The 20,236-nt window shown below is 41.4% G+C and overlaps 1 protein-coding gene across 2 annotated transcripts in view; it reads left to right on the top strand.

Annotated features, from left to right (window-relative positions):
- Positions 1–20,236, top strand: part of TENM1 (teneurin transmembrane protein 1) — a 349,253-nt gene that overhangs the window by 296,653 nt on the left and 32,364 nt on the right. For both annotated transcript variants that reach the window (XM_056359800.1, XM_056359799.1), the window contains one exon: positions 18,332–18,698. In XM_056359800.1, the coding sequence (XP_056215775.1) occupies positions 18,332–18,698 (367 nt within the window). The remainder of the gene's footprint in view (positions 1–18,331; positions 18,699–20,236) is intronic.

Genomic DNA, 20,236 nt, shown 5'->3' with positions numbered 1-20,236 from the left:
GCATTCAAGTAATGTGCTGAAGTTATATTATGGACTGTGTGAGCTAATAACCAGGTCCAGTTAATTTTTCATTTTGTTTTCTCCCTGCCCTTTCCTCAGTCCTTCACAGTTAAAATACACTGCATAACAATGGTAAGAGCTTGTTCCTCTTTTCTAAGTAGGCTTTGAGTAACAGCTATGTAACATAGGTGACTATGATCTTGTGTTCACATACGTGAAGAATGTGGGGTCGATGTTTTGGGTAGTTCTTCTCGAACTTCACAGGGATAAATGATGGAATCTAATGCTGCTGTCACAGAAGCACTTGGGGATTTTATTACTAGGCTCAAAACAGAAAAAAATGTCCCTGTTCCATTTCACATGTCTCTGCATCCTAAGTATTTGCAGATGTGGGGAGGGGAACCTCAGCTTCCCTATTCCCAATTCTGGGTTAGACAGGCCTTTGTATTCTCTCTGGTCCAGTAGACGCATAATTATTCCATGTAAAGTAGAACAGGATCAACTGGCTTAGCTGTGCTAAACTCAAGCTTAAACTAGCCTAGTAATTGTCTTAAGATCATACAGCTTCTGGGCACCTTGGCTTCTGCTCTGGCACCTCTTCTTGCAGGATAACCAGTCCTGCAGGTGATGAGCAGGAACCCACTGCAGCAAGCAGTGCTCCTCGGCTGGAGGCACTGCCTCTCCGCTCCATTGCTACATACCAGCTGGCAGGAGCGATGCTTCATGGAACTTAAAGCTGCCTGAAGCACATTTGCTTGCTTCTTGGACACATGTAACGACTGCTGGGGGCATCGATAACCAGATCAGGTATCTCTGAGGTGCAGGGGATGGTGCCAATTGCAACGTATGCTCCCTGCCTTCTTCTTGAGATCTGCATCTCAGGGTGTACAATTAATTGCTTTACTGCCCATATAATGTGCAGCTGTGTATTTGTGTTCAAAATTTCTGTTCATGTTGCCCAGTTACAAAATGTCTGACTAAATCCGAAATGGTGGGTTTTGATAGTTTTCAATTCCTTTGAAAAAATGCAAGTACCCTTTAGCAAATGAGTTGCAGTGAGGGGTCTAGCACATGCAGAAATAAAACTATTTTATTTTTTAAATTAAAATGAAATTTAAAAGGGAAAATCTGGGGGCTGAACTGTAATATGCCAAATTTGTAAGTAGATTTAAATAGCCCTAAAATCTTTTTTTTTTCCCCCGAAACAGCTTTAGTTTGCCTTACTAATATAGTTCCGATGCCATAAAGAAAGGGATTCTTCAAAATCATAGATATGAGAAGGCGTGTCATAGAGCAAATTATTCATCATGCTGCTCTCAGGACATCAGCATTCAGATGGGGTAGGGCCTTCTTTTCATAGAAGCAAAAATAAACTTTTTTATTTCCATAAACAATTCAGGTGCATCCTTCCATGCTGCAGCACCTACAGGAAACTATTGCTGCACATTTTTCAAAAGTCTGCAAATGTTTCAGCATCCTGGGAAATCAAGTTATGTACTTATCACATAAATTGAGATAATCTTCAGATAAATTGTGACTGCATGCCAGTAAATATTCTAAACAACATAAAAAATGATGGCATATTAAAATGTCCCTAAAAAGTGGCCAGTCTCATTTTCTAAGTCTTAGTAAAACTTACTGTATAATTTTCTGGCACTGACAGGTTAACTCACATTGTTGCCAATCTACAGTACAGATGTACATATAGCTTATGGAAGCATCTTCTTCTTTGGAGGATTTGTTTTGTGGGGGTTTAAGTGAATCTGCTTATTGCAATTTTTCACAAAGTCTATACTTTTCAGGTTTTGCCCATATGCAGTAAAACACAGACATGAAATAAATGCTGAGAATACATGTTCTGAAAAGTAACTGTATCAAATTTGCTCAATAGTCTTCTTCCAAAATTGTTGCTGATAACCAGAAAACCCTATGAAATAACCACATCCCCTCAAGTCAAGCATGTTAAATTTGAAATTATGTTAATGAGAATAATGGAATGATAGTTTCACTTAGTCAGAAACAATTGTATATCCTTGCAAGACTGCTGAATTTATTCCAGAATGGCATAAACATAAATAAAAAATTGATTTGGCCCATCTCCATTTAAATTGGGTTTTGGCTAAATTACAAATGGCATTTTGATCAAGAGAATGTGGGTTGCTCACAAATTGTGGTTTTAGAGGGTCTTATGAAATAGGTTAATAAAATCAATCCTTAAAGCTAAATTTGTTCTGACAATAAAATCAACAACTTGCTCAAAATCAGTATTTCTTGATTTACCAAAGTACAAAAATGTACTCTTGAAGTAAACACATAGAGTAACTACCCCTTGCAAAAACTGCCATAAATGACAAGCTTTCACTTTAAGGCATTCACTTTAATAAATTATGAAAAGGTTTAATCATTTATTCCTGTATTGGGTCTGAAGGAAACACTTCTTATTAATCATTCTGTGTTTGTTGTTCACCACTTTCTCATTTTTAAGCATAGTATTCTGTATTCATAACGGGGAGGGAAGGACAGCTGGGGTTGAAGAGATTATATGTCGTGGCAAATAAACCACCAAGCTCTGACTAATTACTTTGATCTCATACTTCACTGTGAGGCTGTTAATGGGAATTTAGAAAGAAAAGGACATTTGGTTAAGGTGTTTATACTGTATGCCAGCGTTCTGGGTACTATTTCAGCATGTACAAAACTTGGATGACTTTTCTTCTCAGCACAGATTATTTTACTGTTCTTCAATCAGTTAATAAGGAGCAAATCTAAAGAAAATGGCTCTTCAGATCTAGGTTTATGAATATATATGTGTATACACTCAACACTCACCGTCAGTGCCAGAATTTTAGCAGACGCTTACATTAAAATCAGTTATTCCAGTATCTTTCATTCTGATTTGAACGAAATTTAATTTCATTTCTTATTTTTTGAAAATACTGCCTTTGAAACCCTGAATACTAGAACATGAACATGGGCTAAGTTGTAAAGGCAAAACAAGGTGATGTCAGTGTGATTTTAATATGCACCTCACTGATCTACAACACCCAGAATGTGAATGCTGGACTTTTTAGGTGGGTGCCCCTGCTGCTTGGTCCTTGGCTTCTTCTAGGTATGGCTCCCATTCTTTATTTGTTCTTTGGAAACTGTTTTGTTGTAGGTTAATTAAATGAATAACGAGCCCATGTTGAACCTTGTGTGGTCTACTGAATATCTCCTTCTGCCAAATTGAAGCCCAGCTGAAGAGAATAGAATTACCTGCTACACCTCCTACTTCCCCCACACCCTTCGGACAGGAAGACTATTGTAGTTACTCTAAATCAGGGAAATAAGCTTTGATCTAAAATACTCTTACTGACTTCTTGAGTTGCTGCAGTGCTATCTGCTCTCCAAGCTTGCACCAGCAGTGGGCTGGCTGGGGGGAGCTACCCCACAGCAGGACCTGTGGCAGGACCTCCTGGGCACAGGCTGCAACAGGAGTGCTAAGGGAGGAGGCTGAGATGGAGAGCGAAAGAAGGAAAAGAGAGGGGATCATCGTTCTGTTTCGCTGCCTGATGAATTTGGACTTGATCCTGATCTCTGGATCAGAGGCATCTCTAGATTGCTCTTTTTCTCAAATGAGTACATTTTCTTAGTGCTTGCTGCATCCCTAGAGTATACAGTAAATTTTTTTTTGCCTGATTATTGGTAGCAAATGAGAGCACATTGTGTGGGCATGTCTGTCTGTCTGTCAGTATTCTGTTCCTCACAGTAAATCAAAATCTTGAACCAATTTCAAAGAATTTTGTAGAGGAACACCAGCCTTCACAGCAATTAAATTCCTACATGTTCCATAAAAAATATTAATCCAGTTGGAGGGGAAAGACCCAAAGTGCCCTTTCAAAAGGAAATATTGCAGCATGAGCTTTCTTTTATTAAACTCCAGAGATTCCACTCAGGATCTAATAAATGCCCCATTCACAGGAAAAGCTTCATTTGGTGCTTGGATCTTATTAAACTCCCAAGTCAGTCAGCCATGAGACGGAAGTCCTTAGGAAGCCAGACTTCATTAGATCCAACGTTCATAGAAGTTATATTGACATTGTGGGTGGTTTTGTGTGAAACATTTCAGCTCAGCTTGAACGATAAGCTTCACTGCTTTTCTGCCTCCATTGCTGTGGTGAAAGCTGAGAAGAGACTTTAGCAGATATTTCTACCATCTTGCAATTTCATCCTGTATCTTTCCTCCCATGAGAAATATGTGGGCTGAATATCCACCACGCTGAACCTCAAGTCATTTATATCTGTGCGAGTGGAAGCAGTTAGTATTTGGGAACTGTTTAAACCAGTCTCAAGCACAGTCACTGCAAATACAGAGACCAAACATTTGCAAGGCAACAGAAAATTAATCCCAAGAGCTTTCTCTTAGCCTGTAACCACAGCCTTATTCTCGTGCTGATGTCAGTCCCACTAAGCATGAGTCTGTGCCAAAGTAATAGCTCTGGCCTGATTGATGGTGTTAATAACTGTCACTGCTGTGTTCCAAAATGAAAGGTCTGGTTTGAAGACTTTTTCTTGACATTTGCACTTCATCAGCCTTTGTTCAGCAGTTCTCCATGTGAGGGAACCATCTATATTGTGTTGCTTCACATAAACTTCAGTGACACGGCAAAATGTTTGGCTCCCTTATAAAAATGTGACAGTGTTACTTACGTAGGCAATTTGCTTGCATAGGTCAAATTAAAAGGCTGATTTCTAGAACAGGGTATAAAGGCAATCCACACACGGCAAGAATGCGATGTTCTGGACAGCCTGCTTTGAATGATGGAGGAAAGGGGAGAGGGCAATAAGTAATGCTGTTGATGACCTACTTGAAATAGTGAAGTGAGGAACAGAATGTTGGAAAACAGGAGTAAAGATGAGCAGAATTGCTTGAAAATGTAGTATATAGCTCAAAAATGCAAACGTTGACATTGCTGCTGCAGTTACAAGTGCTGCAGGCACTCCCCACCAGCATCTACACAGGCACAATATGCTTCAGTAGCATTGTGGAAGCCTTTTGAGCAGAACAAAAAGCTCCCAGGACATGGTGACCTCACTTGAAAGCAGAGATGAGGGCCTGCTCATTGGAGCGCACACAGCCTGAACAGAACTTTCACTGGGTACATTTGGAGGAAGGAAAGGAGAAATCTGAAAGACAAAAATATGATCTGATGAACAGGTGAGAAAGGGGGAGTGAGCTGCCAGAATAAAAACCAAATTGGTTCTAGGCTGAAGCACTTTTAAGCCAGGTTGAGAGTAGGATATCACAATGCAACTGCAGGATTACATGGAGCCATGTAATTAATTAGTATTGCAGGTCAGAGTAAGACACACTATTCCTTTACGTTTTTCTGGTCGTACTCAATAGTATATACTGCATTCTTGTAAAAGCAGAAAACACATTTTTCTTCTTCATTGGCTTTTTTTAGCACTAGATGCATAATATTCTAATTGTGTTAGAAAGTTGCATGCTATCATAAAGGAAAAAGGTTGTTTTCACTGTAGCAAAGTATTGCAAAAATACCCTTGCTCTTGATTTACTTTTAGTCTTCTACCTGTGAAGCTTTTGATACACTGTTCTAGGTATGTGTAATTAATGCATCATAAATATTCCCAATCTCTGAACTGTGTTTTTCAGTGCTTTGCAGAAACATGTTTTATGTGTATTCATGAAATTGCTGAACAAAAAGCACACAAAGCGGAAATGACAATTTATAGGCTCTTTAATTTTTATATGTGGTCTTCCCTTACAGAAGATATTCAGAGCTTTTTCCTTTTTAGAAAAGTTCTTTATTATTATTTTTTCTAACTTTTGCTGCACGAAGAAGCCCAGAAAAGCTGTTTGGTGGGTTGTGGTGTTTTTTTCCAGTGTAAAGTCATCCTATTCTCTGGTTCTTTTTATGCTGCTGCTTAAATTAATGAATTTTCTTCTCTGGCTTTGCTGGAGTACCAGATAAGCTAACTAGAGTGGAAGTCATGGCCCCAGCAAAATCAGCAACGGCTTTGCCACTGTTTTCGGTGGAACTGGGGCTTCTTGCTGGGTGCTTTTCCAAGCTTAATTGAAAGGGTAGTGAATGGTGAGTGTGTAGCAAGGAGCTACTGTATCCTAAGAGAATGTATGTGCTTCTGAAAAATAGAGCAAAACAGGCAGTGGACAGAGCCTTTACCAAGGCATTTTCAAACTGTTTCAAAAATGAGCCCCTGTCCCGTTCCCCTGCATTGTCATCCCCCCACCCCCACCAATTAAGTGTTAGTCTTTGGAAAGCATAAGCCTGTAATATAATGTGTAGCAGCAAGTAGTCCCTAGTATCCACACTTCGAAGCAAAACCAAGCTGAAAGCCTTTTTAAAAAAGGATCTTCAGGTAGAAGATAAAATAATCTTTTCCCAGGGGTAGAGGAGAGGTTAAGTAGCCTCTCTTTAACAGGAACTGAGAGAAAAGAGGCTCATAGGATTAGGACCTCAGGTGGAGAAAAGACTGTGAGAGCTCATGAATCAAACTTGTAGATGTATAATGTGATTTTTTAGAATATCAAATAGAAAGCAGGGTGGTTTCATCACAGTTAATTTATATTCTAATCAGATTATTCTATCACTGAATTTGAAATATTAGTCATAGAAGCAAGATAGCATGCGATGAAGTCACACTGCAATTTCTTCCTTAAAGCCCAAGTGCTCTTTTTGTATTGGTCACCTGCAAAACAGCAATTTATTTCAATTATCTGCCATAAATAATGCATTACTACTGAGTAAAAGGCTATGTACATTTTAATCAACTCTTCGAGCAACTGCATCCTTTTCTTTGATTGTTGAGGCAAGTAGTGTTAGGCACTTGGTGGTGAAGTGAAGGAGACACGACAGACCTCTGCTCATGACTTTTCTCTAACTTTTTCTACATAGAGCTGGATTTAGGTTTTTTGTTAATCATTTGTTTCTAATGAGAAGTTGCAAGAAGGAAGATTCGGATGGCTGGCAAGAAGGTAGCAGCTCAGCTCGGGTGCACCTTCCCAACTAACAGAAACCTCCGTGCTCACCAAAGGCTGCCTGGTTTTTGTCCCATATGGGGACAAAGCCCCCATACGTATCCACTCAGCAATTTTAACTCATCCAAGCTGCCTTGTCACCCCCAGGCTTTCCTCCAGCTCGCCCACCATCCTTGCATGGCTGAGGTCCTAGCACACTGCCCAGCTCCTCAAACACCTGATCCTCTTCTAGCTCACAGGGAGGGGATTCCCAGCTGAGAAGCCTGGCCCATTTTGATGCTCTCCTGTCAGTCTTTCCCAAACAACAACTTATCTGGTTGCTTCACATTTTATTCCTTTTGCACAAGTAGCCTTTGATTATCTCTCTCATTTGGATGTGGTTTCAGTATGATGGTGTCTAGTTGATGAGTTATTTGTGGCAGAGGCCTTTTATCTGCTGTGCTGAACTATGCTGCTGAAAATTTTTCGCACAGCTTTCCCAGACTGGTGGGAGTCTGCAGTGGGTTCAGATACATTGGTTACTACATCTGAATTTGTTTCATCTGTTGAGGAGACATAGTGGACAAGCTGTATACATAAAGAATGTACATACATATAATACATACCTATATATGCATATATAACTATGTCCGTATACATATATGTATATATGTGTTTTCTATGTATACTGCAGAGCTACCATAAGTGGTTGGATAGTGAAAGCAGGTGGTTGACATCCTGGAGTCCAAGCTCCAGGAAGGTCTGCTGCAAAGGACATGTAGATGTTGATGGGAACGTGCAAGAGGCAGGCAGAGCAGACAGTGCCCCTCCTTTTCTTTTAATTCAGTTGTTCATCCACATCCACTAATAACAGGACCTGCCTGTGACTTAAGAAATTTCTACTTTGATGGAGGCAACTCCTACATTAGCCGTTTCTTTTTAAGGTTGTCAGGGCTGCTGGTATGTGTATGTTGCTCTCCCCCCTCAACAGCCAACCCTTCACGCATCTTTGGGGTAAAGGACCTTCCACAGATGTAGCAGGTTTTGTGTGTTATAAAAGTGAATAACAATAGCAATTGAGCTTTACGTGGAGTTGTCTTTACTGCCTTTATTCCAAGCCTTTCAGATTACCCAACGTATTCTGGTTTGGGCATTTAGAAATGTTGCACAGCATTAGGAGGAAGAAGACCAAACAGGCTGGCACAAGTCTGGAGTTTGAGTACAAGGCAAGTTTGAGACCAACAGTCACCAGGGCTGGTGGTGTCCATCCTACAGAGATGTTGCACACTGCTGGGATAGAAATTATTGCATTGACTAGGTCAGAGGAAGATTGTCCTACATCTTAAAGGAGTGAGGACTGGTCTTTGGTCTCCTGGTCTGTCTTCACGGCAGCACAAATTGGGAGAAAGCTTACAGAAATAAAGGCATAAACTCACTGTAAGTGAAAAAAGTGATACAGGCATTTAATTCTATCATCAGGTCACTGAAAATTTACATAGCTGCATTTGAAAGCTGCAAAAGAAAGTGTGGATACGGTTGCATGACAGAAAGCATTGCACTGCAAGAACCAGCAGGAGGGTCAAAAAAGCCAGCACAGTGATACTTCTGGCCTGCAAATTGCTCCAGGTGCTAAGGGGAACCCAAAAGACTGCAGATCCTGTCAAAACAACAGTGTAATAATAACAGCTTACAAAGGGCAGGACTTTGAAACATGTCAGTGCAAAGGAACTCTAGAAGGTGGTGTCTGGGTACTTCTCAGGTCTCAAAGCTGGGTGTAAACAAAGACTGAAAAGTACCAAGTACTTTAGCACCAAGAAGTGGAGGCATTAGTGATATCTCCAGGTTTATTATTAAGATTAGGTTTGCCCTGAGTTATGCTTACAAGCTGCTAAAGTCAAACACAAGTAAGCTGTGACAACCACAGAAAGTAACATAGCAGGAGCTGCAGCCTGGGCAATGACAGCTAAGAAAGCCTGATTTCTCCTCTTCATGATACCGTGTTTGTTTCAGTATCTTTTCTACCCTTGTTTGTGCCAAGGAAAAGAAAAATTAAAAGACACCGTGTCGGTGAAGAGGGAAAAAAAAATGCAAATGTCAAGACAGGAATTGGTTGTATCCATCTGTAGCGTGCCATACAGAGGTTACGTTTATAGCTCTGCATGATGAAGTTTAGGCCACAGAGAGATGCAAACAGAATGATAGAGAGCACCATTTTATGTGGTATGTTACTCTGACAATAACACTCACATTTACAAACAAATTAGCTAACAATGTCTGAAGGACATTCAGCTTTTACAAACTGGGCCTCATCTCCTGCTGATAGGCTCCTTTGGGATGGGTATGGCATGCAAAATGATACACTGCCTTGGAGAATAAATTTACGAAGTTTAGCAATGTAGGTCACATTGCAGAAAAATCATAGATGTCTGAACATCACTCAATAGCCATTCAATCAACTGCTCAAAGCAAAATAGGAAACTGAACAGCATGTAGCTGTCTCTGGTGAGAACTGGGGAAAGTCATGATATGATGTAAAACCCTTTAGGTCCTCCATCCATATGTATTTCTTTTTTCTTCTATTTTTCTTGCCAGTTCAGAGTTATATTTCTGTGTCCATAGCAATAGTGACAAAAAAAAAGCAGCATGTTTTTTGCTATTGCTACCATGAACTGTAATAAGTGTATTGGGTGGCTTACAAAAAGGTATGCCAAAAACGTGGGGAATCAGGACAGGTTAAATGGTTGAAACTCAGTATAAGTAGCCTGGTTGTAAGGAAATAATTTAATTGCGAAATTATTTCCGTATGCTGCCATCGAGCCAGAAGGATTTATAACTTATGCTATTTGCTTCAGTCTTTTTGGCTTTGGTTTGAAATAATGAAGAAAAGACATTTTAAAAGGATGTTTCTAGAACTAGCACTGTCTAGAGATTCCTGTTGCTTTCTAGATCTAGAAATTGCTAATAGCCTGAGCTCCACAGGTGTATAACTTTTCTAGAGATGTTGAGAGCCTTTCTGAAGACATCTAGCACCTTTGTAGAAATGGGGCCTTTCTAGCTCTAGAGCTTTTTGGAGCAGGGGTGGGGGGAGTAGATCGATAGCTTCTGGAGCATTCCTAGAGACTCGCTAGATCTTTTTCCTCAGGTGGTTTGGAACCCTTTTAGAGCTTTTGCTCAGAGCCTATCTAGCACTTCTCTGGAGCCCTTCTGCACCCCTTCCTAGCTTGGCAGGCTTTTCTAGATCCAGCGCCCTTATGGGCCCTTTTCTGAATAAATAACTTTCCAGGGACCCCTTCTAGGGTGAAAAAATATGCATAAGTTATAGATAAACTTTTCTATAGCTGTTTAGCTTTAACTGGCTGCTACAGTATAGTAAAGAATCGGTTCACTCTTACAATGGATTAAGAAAAGCTATTACTGTTGAGTTGTGTATCACTGTAGGAATTTGCTATAGGAGATGTCCTCTATAAATATGAACTTCAGTATATCTGTTTTTCCCATTCTTCTTTCTTTCACTTGCAGAATTGTGTTTGTGAGTTTTATGTCGTAATTCTTAAGGGAAAGCTTAAACCACATAAGTGAATTTGCATTTTCTTTTGAAAGCTGTGGAGTTAGCATTTGTTTTGATCCTTGTAGGAATGTGTTTTCCAGCTCTGATCCAGCTGAGGGAAAAATTGTGGCTCCCACATGCCTTACTGGAAACCTCCTGGCAGCAGCTCCTCCTCCTTTGCTTCCCCCAGTCTCACTTTCTTCCCAGCCCTGTGGCCAAAGGAGCACTGCCCTGGGCAGCAGTGCTGTTGTCAGGGGTCCTGATTCTGGAGAGACAGACGGTTTCCTGGGTACGAATCTGTAGGAAGTTTTAATTTCAATAGCTTAATTTTAATTTTGAGTTTGATTCAGGGCAAAATCAGAGTATTTGGGTGATATATTCACAGCGGCTGGTGTTGCTCAAAGGCAGGGCTTTTGCTTTCCTCACTTTTTTGAGTTTTGGAAATTTAATTTCTCTGTATCATCTCTTCCTCTCAGAGGCCAGATGCTTTTATGAACCTCAGTAGATATTGGAAACAAAAGACACCGTAACGTACTAGCTCCAGCCTCTCACTGTTCTCAAATAGCTTTTAATTACTATCTCAATTAAAGCTTTTCAAGATCTTCCTCCCACCTTTTCGGTCTTGGCAGCACACTGGCTTTCTGTATCCAAAACTTCTGAGCCCAAAATGGAAAGATGAGGCTAAAACTAGTGAGAGATTTATTAAGATTTATGCAACCTTACTTTTGTGCTGTCTCATCTAACAAGTGCCGGGACCTGGAAATGCAAGTTAAAAAGTGAGGCAAAATGGAACCAGTCGTGTTGTTAGCTAGATTTCCACCAGGTCCCACTCCCTCCTTTTGGCCATGCAAATTAACTGCAACTGTATGTTTGGAGGACATCTATTCCCACTCCAGCACTGGAAACACGTTTGGGTTAGATTCAAATTCATGGTCTATTTTGAGATATTTTAATTGAAGGTTCTAAGATTCCTCCTCTCAGAGGTACCAGTCTGCTCAAAATACTTTGTCAATTCCTTCTGGGCATTTAACAAAGTGTTTCTTTCATAGCCTGTATAAACCATGGGTACCATGTTTAAACAGACTTAAAGGGCTTAGGAATCTAAGTCCCATTGATTTTCATAGTCAAAGTGCTTATGCAATTCTGGATAATATTCCCTCTGTTGTTAAATAAAGATGGTGTGAAACCTGTCCCCATAGAAATCAACTTTCTCTATCGATTTAGTAGACCCAGGATGTGGTCTTCGAAGTTGTGAAGCAGAAAAAAATCATAAAAACGAAATTATGAAACAAAAAGAGAGCTGGAAGGTGAGGGCACAGTGAATCAGGTGGCAAGTGAAGTGAAGAAGAGCAGTGAAAACTTGGAAGTGGTGCCTTGCCTTTGTGCTCCTGCGCTGGGTCCCTCATCTGCTGGAAATAATAGATGGCAAAGGAAGGTTGGCTGGGAGACTACCTGAGCCATGATCCTGGAGAACTGGTGGCCTCACACCTCCGAGCTGCATCTGTAAATGTGCCACAGCTGCTTTCCCAGCCCAGGGTGGAAACCAGCAGTTGTTAGCCTGCAAAATTCATTTATTTGGGTTTTTCATTGAGGAACAACAAACGCAAAGAGAGCAACGTGTGTGAAGTTCAGAGCAGGGACTGCTACAACTGAACTGTATAATTCTGAATTTTATAATATGCAGCATCAGGAGCATGAGAAACAAAGTCTCCTCCAGCATGGGAGGAGGCAATAATCCCATTGTGGGGAAGGGTTCCCTGGTGTCAGACTGCAGGAGCTGAATCGTGTCTCTGTGTGCCATTAAGAAGGAAGCTAAGCTGCTGAGAGGAGCTGACAGTGTCAGTGTCAACAAAAGAAAGAGCTCAGAAGTGAGAGCAAACTGACAGAAAATGATGAAAAACTATCTGTGGTTGTCAGCTGTGAGAAAATAGAAATATATGTCGTGAGACATCCTGTAAAAAGTTCGGAGAAGCAGAAACAGTCTCTTCAGCCTTGTAAACTACATGCTGTGTTCTGATGGACCGCTTGTGTGAGTCCTTCCTCAGAGCCCTCTCTCTCCTAGAAGGAAGGAGAAAGAAGGGTTCCAGCAGGAAGAGAGAAAAGTGCTACTTCTAAGGATGTTGTGGTGAGTAAAAGCATTTGGCCTGGCAACAACAGCTGCAGTAAGTATAAACAAGAGGAGATGAAAAAAGGAAGTTAGCAGCAAAAGTCAGTTATGGAAGAGGCTATGATCAAGTCTGCAAATGCAAATGGTAGAGCGGGGTAAAGGCAAAGGTACCTTAAACAGAAGTGCTTGAAGCTGAACAGTACAGATAGGAAGTAATCCATCAGTCAGGACTATTGGAAAAATTTTGGCATGAATTTCATGCTACTACATGAAATTGAATCAAAATATACAAGCAATGCATGGCAAGGAATCAAAGCAATAGTGAAGCCTTTTTAGGGATTTATGCAGCTTCTTTTAATCCATGATAACTGAAACTTATCCCAGTGAAATTTACCCCCACAACCAAACAGTTAAGCTCTTGAAACCGCTATCTGCAGACAAGGATAAATTTTTCCCTCTTTTCTTATTTTGATATGAACAGTAGAATTTGTTTGATCTGATTTTTTTAAAATAGCACCAAAAATGCCACAGCCATAAAATGTCATGCAAAATGTGCAGAAGGTTTTAGCCATATGGTCAAAACCAAAAGTGAAACAGTATTCTTCACAAACTAACACCTAAATGTGTGTACATGTGCAGGCGGGTGTGTTTAAGAAGTATATGAGTGCAGGCTTTCCCATCAGTGCTCCTTTGCAAAAATATCGCATCATTTATTTAGTTATAAAGCTTTGCTGTGGAAAAACTTATTGTGTTTGCATGGCAAGCTTTTAGTAGCAGGGAGCTACAGGGGTGGCTTCTGGGGTAAGAAGGTGCCAGAAGCTTCTCCCATATTGGACAGAGCCAGTGCTAGCCTGCTCTGAGATGGACCCGCCGCTGGGCAAGGCCGAGCCCAGTGGTGACAGTGGTAGCACCTCTGGGATAATGTGTTTAAGAAGGAGAAAAAAACACCTCCACAGCTGCAGCTGGAGCAAGGAGTGCGATTATGTGAGAGCAACAGCTCTGCAGACACTGGGGTCAGTGCAGGAGGCAGGAGGTGCTGGGGCACAGGAGCAGAGATACCCCGGCGGGGCAGGCTGTGCCCCCAGCCCATGGAGGTCCATGGAGCAGACCCTCCCGGGGCAGGGGGTGCCCACAGGAGCTGTGACCCGTGGGCAGCGGCGCTGGGGCAGCTCCCGGCAGGGCCTGTGGCCCCGTGGGGAGGGGCCCGGGCTGGGGACCCTGCGGGGACCCCCCTGTAGCCAGCTGGGCCTGAGGGGCTGCACCCTGCAGGAGGACCAACACTGGGGCAGTGTGAGGAGAACCGCAGCCTGTGGGAAGGACTCTTGTTGGAGAAGTTCATGGAGAACTGTCTCCCGTGGGAGGGACCCCATGCTGGAGCAGGGAAGAGTGTGAGGAGCCTCCCCATGAGGAGGACAGAGCCACAGGGACAAAGTGTGATGAACTGACCGCAGCCCCCATCCCCCTGTACTGCTGGGTGGAGGAGGTAGAGAACTCAGGAGTGAAGTTGAGCCTGGGAAGAAGGGGGAGGGGTGAGGGGGAGATTCAGGTTTTATTTCTCATTATCCTACCCTGATTGGATTGGTAATATTAAAGTCATTTTCCCAAGTCAAGCCTGTTTTGCCCACAATGCTAATCGGTGAGTGACCTCTCCCTGTATCTCGAACCTCGAGGCTTTTGTTATATTTTCTCTCCCCTGTCCAGCTGAGGAGGGGGGGGGTGGAGTGGCTTAATGGGCACCTGGCATCCACACCAGATTGATAGGTATATAGGTAGTTATACAAGCACACGTGGATTTTGCAAGAAAGAAACAAACACAGAAAATACCATTTGGGCCTGAGAGCTATTTAATTACCTAAATGTAGATCTCCCAGTGAAAATTCATTTAAACTGAAGCCACCTTAGTGCACTTTGTGTTTTCCAGAACACTTGACATGAAAAAAATCTATTAGAAAGCCAGTCCAGTAGGTGTTAATTTTGCACTTCTCAGACCAGAGTCTGATTATTAGATAGAGCTGGAGCCTTTATGTTGACAGTTAAATGCCGAATTCCCAGAAAAGTTGATATGTTAATACTTATATGCAAAAGGTCTCACTGCTGAAGGTTCACTTGTTTTGGCAGTGATTTCCATTGCATATACTCAGTCTCCCGTGAACAAAACTAGAACTGTCACCTGAAAATTTCAGTCTTTGGAAAGTGTGAGGTACTGACTGATACTGAACAAACCTTGCCTGTTTGTTTATAATGGGATAATCGGCAATGCCATTTCTGTACACTGCTCAAAAAAAGAATCCATTAAGCGTAAGAAAAAACACTTTCAATTGGCCCAGTTTTAAGTTATAAGAAAAATGTACATCTATGGGAGAGGACTTTTTACAGGGGCTTGCAAAGTACTGCTTCAAATTAAAAGGTATATTAACTGATTTAATATTCTAATCGTAACTGAAGTTTTGTCTGGAAAAACTTTTTAATAGGCACAGTCATATCAGATGAGACTTGAAATGCTTCTCGGTAATATGTTTATTGGCTTTGAATGAAGCACAACTGATGGTTTGGTCACAGAAACCTGCCAGAGGGCAACTTGCTTTAAAAGAAAAGAAACAACCAGTGACTTTTCAAGGTCACAGTGAACCTGAGGGTGCAGTTACACTTCAGCTTAAGCTGATTTAGGTGATTAGTTTTTAGCCAGCAAACTGTCCTGAACCTCCTTTCCGTAGGAGCACATAAACACTGGCCTTGCTGCTGGGGGCTGCACTGGGAGAAGGGATGGGGTAGGGTTGCAGCAGCCCTAGTTTGCACTAGAGTAAGATGCCATGAAGCCTTATCCTGACAAAAACAATGCAGATTTTTTCTAAATATGTGGAATTCTTCTTCAAATCAGGAATGCTCAAGGGTTTGTGCTTGTGTGTGTGCTTGATTTTAACTGGTGTATTTTACCTTTTTTTCCCCTTTAATTGCACTAGCATAAGCTGATAGTGAGCAGCAGCTGGGTTTTATGCTGAAATCTCCAGACATGTATATGCTACCTTTAATAATGCATCTGGGATTAAACAATTAATACATCCATGACAACTTTAAACCCAGGAAGGAGAAGCTGTAGCCATATCTTTTGTTAGCTTTACAGAGCAGAAAGGTAGGCAACAGTTCTGGTGTAGTAACCAAAATTGTTTAGTTCCCAACTAAATAAATATAAAATAGTTCCCAACTAAAATTTTATTTATTTTTACCATAATGCAGCTAGATTTACAGATGTGATGGGTATGAAAGCAAATGTACTTGCAGTTGTGTTAAGACTAAGCTTTAGGCGCGATGCTGCAAGTGTAATGGACAGCTGCATAAAAGTTTATTCTATCTCAATAAACCAAATTGGCATCAGATCAAGCAGAGAAAAAGTTGTTTTGGCCCAAACCAGTCCCTGTTTATCTGCAAGACACCAGGCATACTTTCACAATAGGAGAAATTCAAATTATTCACTGAGCAAAGGCAGTGTGGCTGGTCCGCAAAGGAAAACCAGCTATTAAGACATGGCAAGGTGCTATGCAGAGTCATTGTGGCAAAAGTAGATAGTTTCAGCCCGAAGTTTGTATCATGAATAATCTAGTTAAGAGTTAACCAAAGATTATTTTTACAGCAGAGCGATCTGTGAAGGAGGCTGTTAAAGTTGAAGGTGTCTGTTTCTCATTAAAAATAATCCATTTACTTTGATAGAGCAATCAAATGTTCTATATTAAGGGTACATGGCAAATATGTGTTTTTCCAAGTTACCTGAAGACAGCCTTGTACAGAGTCTTATGCTAACTAAAGAGTTTTATTTGGTGTCGCAGTGAACTCTCAGTTGAAGCATGAGCTAACAGCAGTGTGTAAACCAGCCCTAACGCAGCAGGGGGAATCTGGGCAGTCACATGCACAGAAATCGGCACCTTTATGGGAGTAATCTGTTTCCAACTGTTTCACCACATTTATCATCATTTGGAAGGACTCTACCACCTGGTTCAGAAGAGATCTTGAACCCAACAGCATTAGTCTTAATGCCAGTTATTGTGCTGTCTAGTAAAATGGACTGGGCAAAAGGAGGAATTGGATTACTCCGTGAGCCTTCGTAATTGTGTGGTGCACCATGTAACCACGAGGCAAGACACAGTAGCCACAATGCCCTGACTTTATTAAAACATCAATTATCAAACCAGCAATGTACTTCTGGAAATGAGATTATTCAGGAAATACTAACACTTGAGAAAGGGAGACTTGGCCTCCAGCCTGGTTCCTGAGCTGACCCCAGGCGAGCAGGTGGCTTGCGATGGCCACACACTCCACCATATGTTATTCCTCAGTGCTGAGCATTGTATAAGCATCTGCAGTCTCTACATTCATAGATCTTTTAATTAGCACAGTGGAAAAATGAGCAAAACCAGCAACAAAATCAGTAAATGAAACAATAAAAGCTTCTGTGATGCATAAAGCATATAAAACCATTACACTTTAGCCTGGTATTTATTCTCTTCTGATGACTGAAATATTTAGTCTAGAAAAATTCCACTCAGATAAAAGCAACCATCTCTTCACGAGGAATAACAAGCAAAGCATCCCGAGACAGACAAAAATAGTCTGTCTTGCAGCCTTGGTGACTCAGTTGTTCTCTGACATTTCCATAGACGAGCTGCAGTCCAGATCCTCCACTGGCCATTGGCTGGGGAGAGGGACCAGTCTACTCCGTCAGTGTTTCCAATTCAGCGATCCTGTGCCGCCTGTTGAGCTTTCTCAACATTTGGAGCTTGAAGCTCTGGGCCAGTACATGCCACAGGCAGCAACCTACATACTGGTTGTCTTTCAGGTTGACAGGCGGACCCACCTTTAATTTGGAGCATGTTTAATTACTCCAGATCCTGATGCAACAGGTATCAGATGAGTGAGGTCATTCTTCCAGTATTTCCTCTAGGGTTATTCAGAAATTTTGCTTGGTTGGCACTCTTACCTGCATGGAAAAAGGCAAACAGCATTAATATGAAGAATTTACTTAATCCATGATTGAAATACTAAACTCACAAAGCAAAATCATTATAAATAATTACAGCTTTGCTACTATATCATGTGAAGTGTGATTTATTGGTGTATTATTATGTTCCAAAGAATTAATGAGCTTATATTTCTTGTGGCATATAAGTCTTACTAACATTTCTTGCTTAGTAAATAAATTGTGGAAATGTGTCGTACTCTTCTAGTACGTCGCTTTCCTTTTGTACTAACAGTCAATTAAAGTGTTAGGACATTGACAACCTCTAACTGTTTTCCACTCCGCCAGTGTTGACTTCAACCTTGAAACAATAACATTCAGACCTGGAAGATTTTCTGTCTGATGTTGCATGACATGGAGTTGTGGTTTTATTTGCATGACTGCATACGTATAATGATGTTCCCACCTCAACAGACTTGTGCAGATACCCCTCAGAGGGTGCTAAATTACTTTTCCAATCTAGTTTTGTTCCACTGTGAAGCTGGCCCTCAGAAAAGGGTATGCTTATTGGAACTTCTTCTGCCAAACCCAGTTAAATGTACATACTAGAGAAGCAGTGCTGGGTGAATCCACCAAGCGCCTCGATGACATGGTGATCAGAGATGGTTGAATGAAACTGCCTTCCTGTCTTAACCATTTTTTTTTTCTTTTATTTTCCCCTGCCTTCCCCTTATTTATTTTTTTTTCCAGGTGCGGTTAGAGTGGCCGACAGACCTCACAGTGAACCCTATAGACAATTCACTGTATGTCCTGGACAACAACATTGTCCTGCAGATCTCTGAAAACAGGCGTGTACGAATTATTGCAGGGCGCCCCATTCACTGCCAGGTGCCAGGCATCGACCACTTCATCGTCAGCAAGGTGGCCATCCATTCAACCTTGGAGTCAGCCAGGGCGATCGCTGTGTCTCACAGTGGCATACTGTACATTGCAGAGACAGATGAAAGAAAGATCAACCGTATACAACAGGTCACAACCAATGGTGAGATCTCTATAATTGCTGGAGCCCCATCAGATTGTGACTGCAAGATTGATCCTAATTGTGACTGTTTTTCAGGTAAGGAGATGCTAGTTATTTCCTGTCTCTTATCTGTTGAGACCTTCTGGTACAGCTGCCGATTAGTAAAGTGACAAGGGGAAGGAGAGATGGGCAATGTTTCAGTTTCCTTGGAAAGATGAAAACCTTTATCAACAGCTCTTTGTGGATTTAATCGATTGGATTCAAAGCCATGAGTCTTCCATTTGGCACTGGAGGAACTTCAGGGTAGTCTTAGCTTTTCCTCCTTTGATAGAGATTGCACACCATTCAAAATCAGCTCCCAGTCTGCCTTTCTGTGTCAGCTGTTTGCCCATGTTGAAGATGGTACCCAGCCCCAGTGCAGACTGCACATAAATGCTACTGGATCAGGCAGCCCTTCTCACCAAGAGTACCAGGGTGTTTCACATTAAGTGAAAAACACTAGCTTATGCCTTCTCATTGCTTGTGTCACGCTGCATAACCAGCAAAATGATGCAAACATTAACATTCTGAATGTCGTCTTCTTTGTGTGTTTTAAAATGGAACAGCCAGTGCCAGGCCTATGCCACACTGCTGGACGTTCTCAGTAACACAGCCTCTCTCCCCTGCATGCACCGCAACAAATTGTGGAGATTTTTTCCATAAAAACATATTTCATAATCGGATAAAGGACAGCATTCCCATGTACAGAGGTGTGCAATTTGTTGTCGCCTTGTCATCTCTAAGAACCACTGTGTTCAGCTCCATAATGTCATCATAATTCTTAAGCCCCTCATTTCAAGTAAAAGGTTAATTACTGACAAGAAAACATTAAGTATGTCAAGAATGGAGATGGAAAAAATGTAGATGGTCTTCCAGAGAAGGTGCGTTGCTGACCCACTGATAATCAGAGCCTCGTGCAATGCCAAGCGCTGCCAGCTTCAGTTATGGCTAAGGTAGACCAGTGCTGAGAAGAATCCTGTTCTGGGTTCCTGCTGAGGGAAACTACCCTCAGTGCTAAAAAATGAAAAACTGTGGCAAATCTAATGATTCTGCCAGGGTTGGGTTGGTGAAAGGCAGGGTCAGTGTGGCAGAAAGATCAGCTAATTGGTCCATCTCCCAGGAAGCACAAGGCATGCTCAAACTCTCCAGCAAATTTCCTTTCTCAGTCAGAAGGGGAGCAATACAGAAGTAATGTGTTTTTCTCTAAGAATGAGGTTTAATATGTTTTCTTGCTAGTTACAGAAAATCCTGCTCATGTAAAGTCACTTTGATATGCATATACAGCCCATGACAATGCAAATATCCTCCTCAAACCTTAAAATACACAAACCACAGAAATTATCAAGTGATCTTGGAAGGGGTGTTTTCTCAAGGCATGTTTTGGCTGTGTTCTTGTTTTGTTTTCCTGTAGTGTTGAATTTTTTGAAAGTGTAAACTAATCTGTCCTTCAGTGTCATTTTAGCTGAATTACTGGGGTTTATGTTCTTTTTCTTTATAACATGAGTCTACTTTAACTACATGCTAACAGACAAAAATTAGGGAATGAAATTTCAGGTATTACGGGTTTTATCTTTCACAATTTTGCCATTAAAGCT

The sequence above is a fragment of the Falco biarmicus genome, chromosome 14 (assembly GCF_023638135.1).
Source record: "Falco biarmicus isolate bFalBia1 chromosome 14, bFalBia1.pri, whole genome shotgun sequence".
Classification (NCBI taxonomy): domain Eukaryota; kingdom Metazoa; phylum Chordata; class Aves; order Falconiformes; family Falconidae; genus Falco; species Falco biarmicus.
Note: the sequence above shows the minus strand (reverse complement) of the source record. Positions and strands in the feature narration are given on the sequence as shown.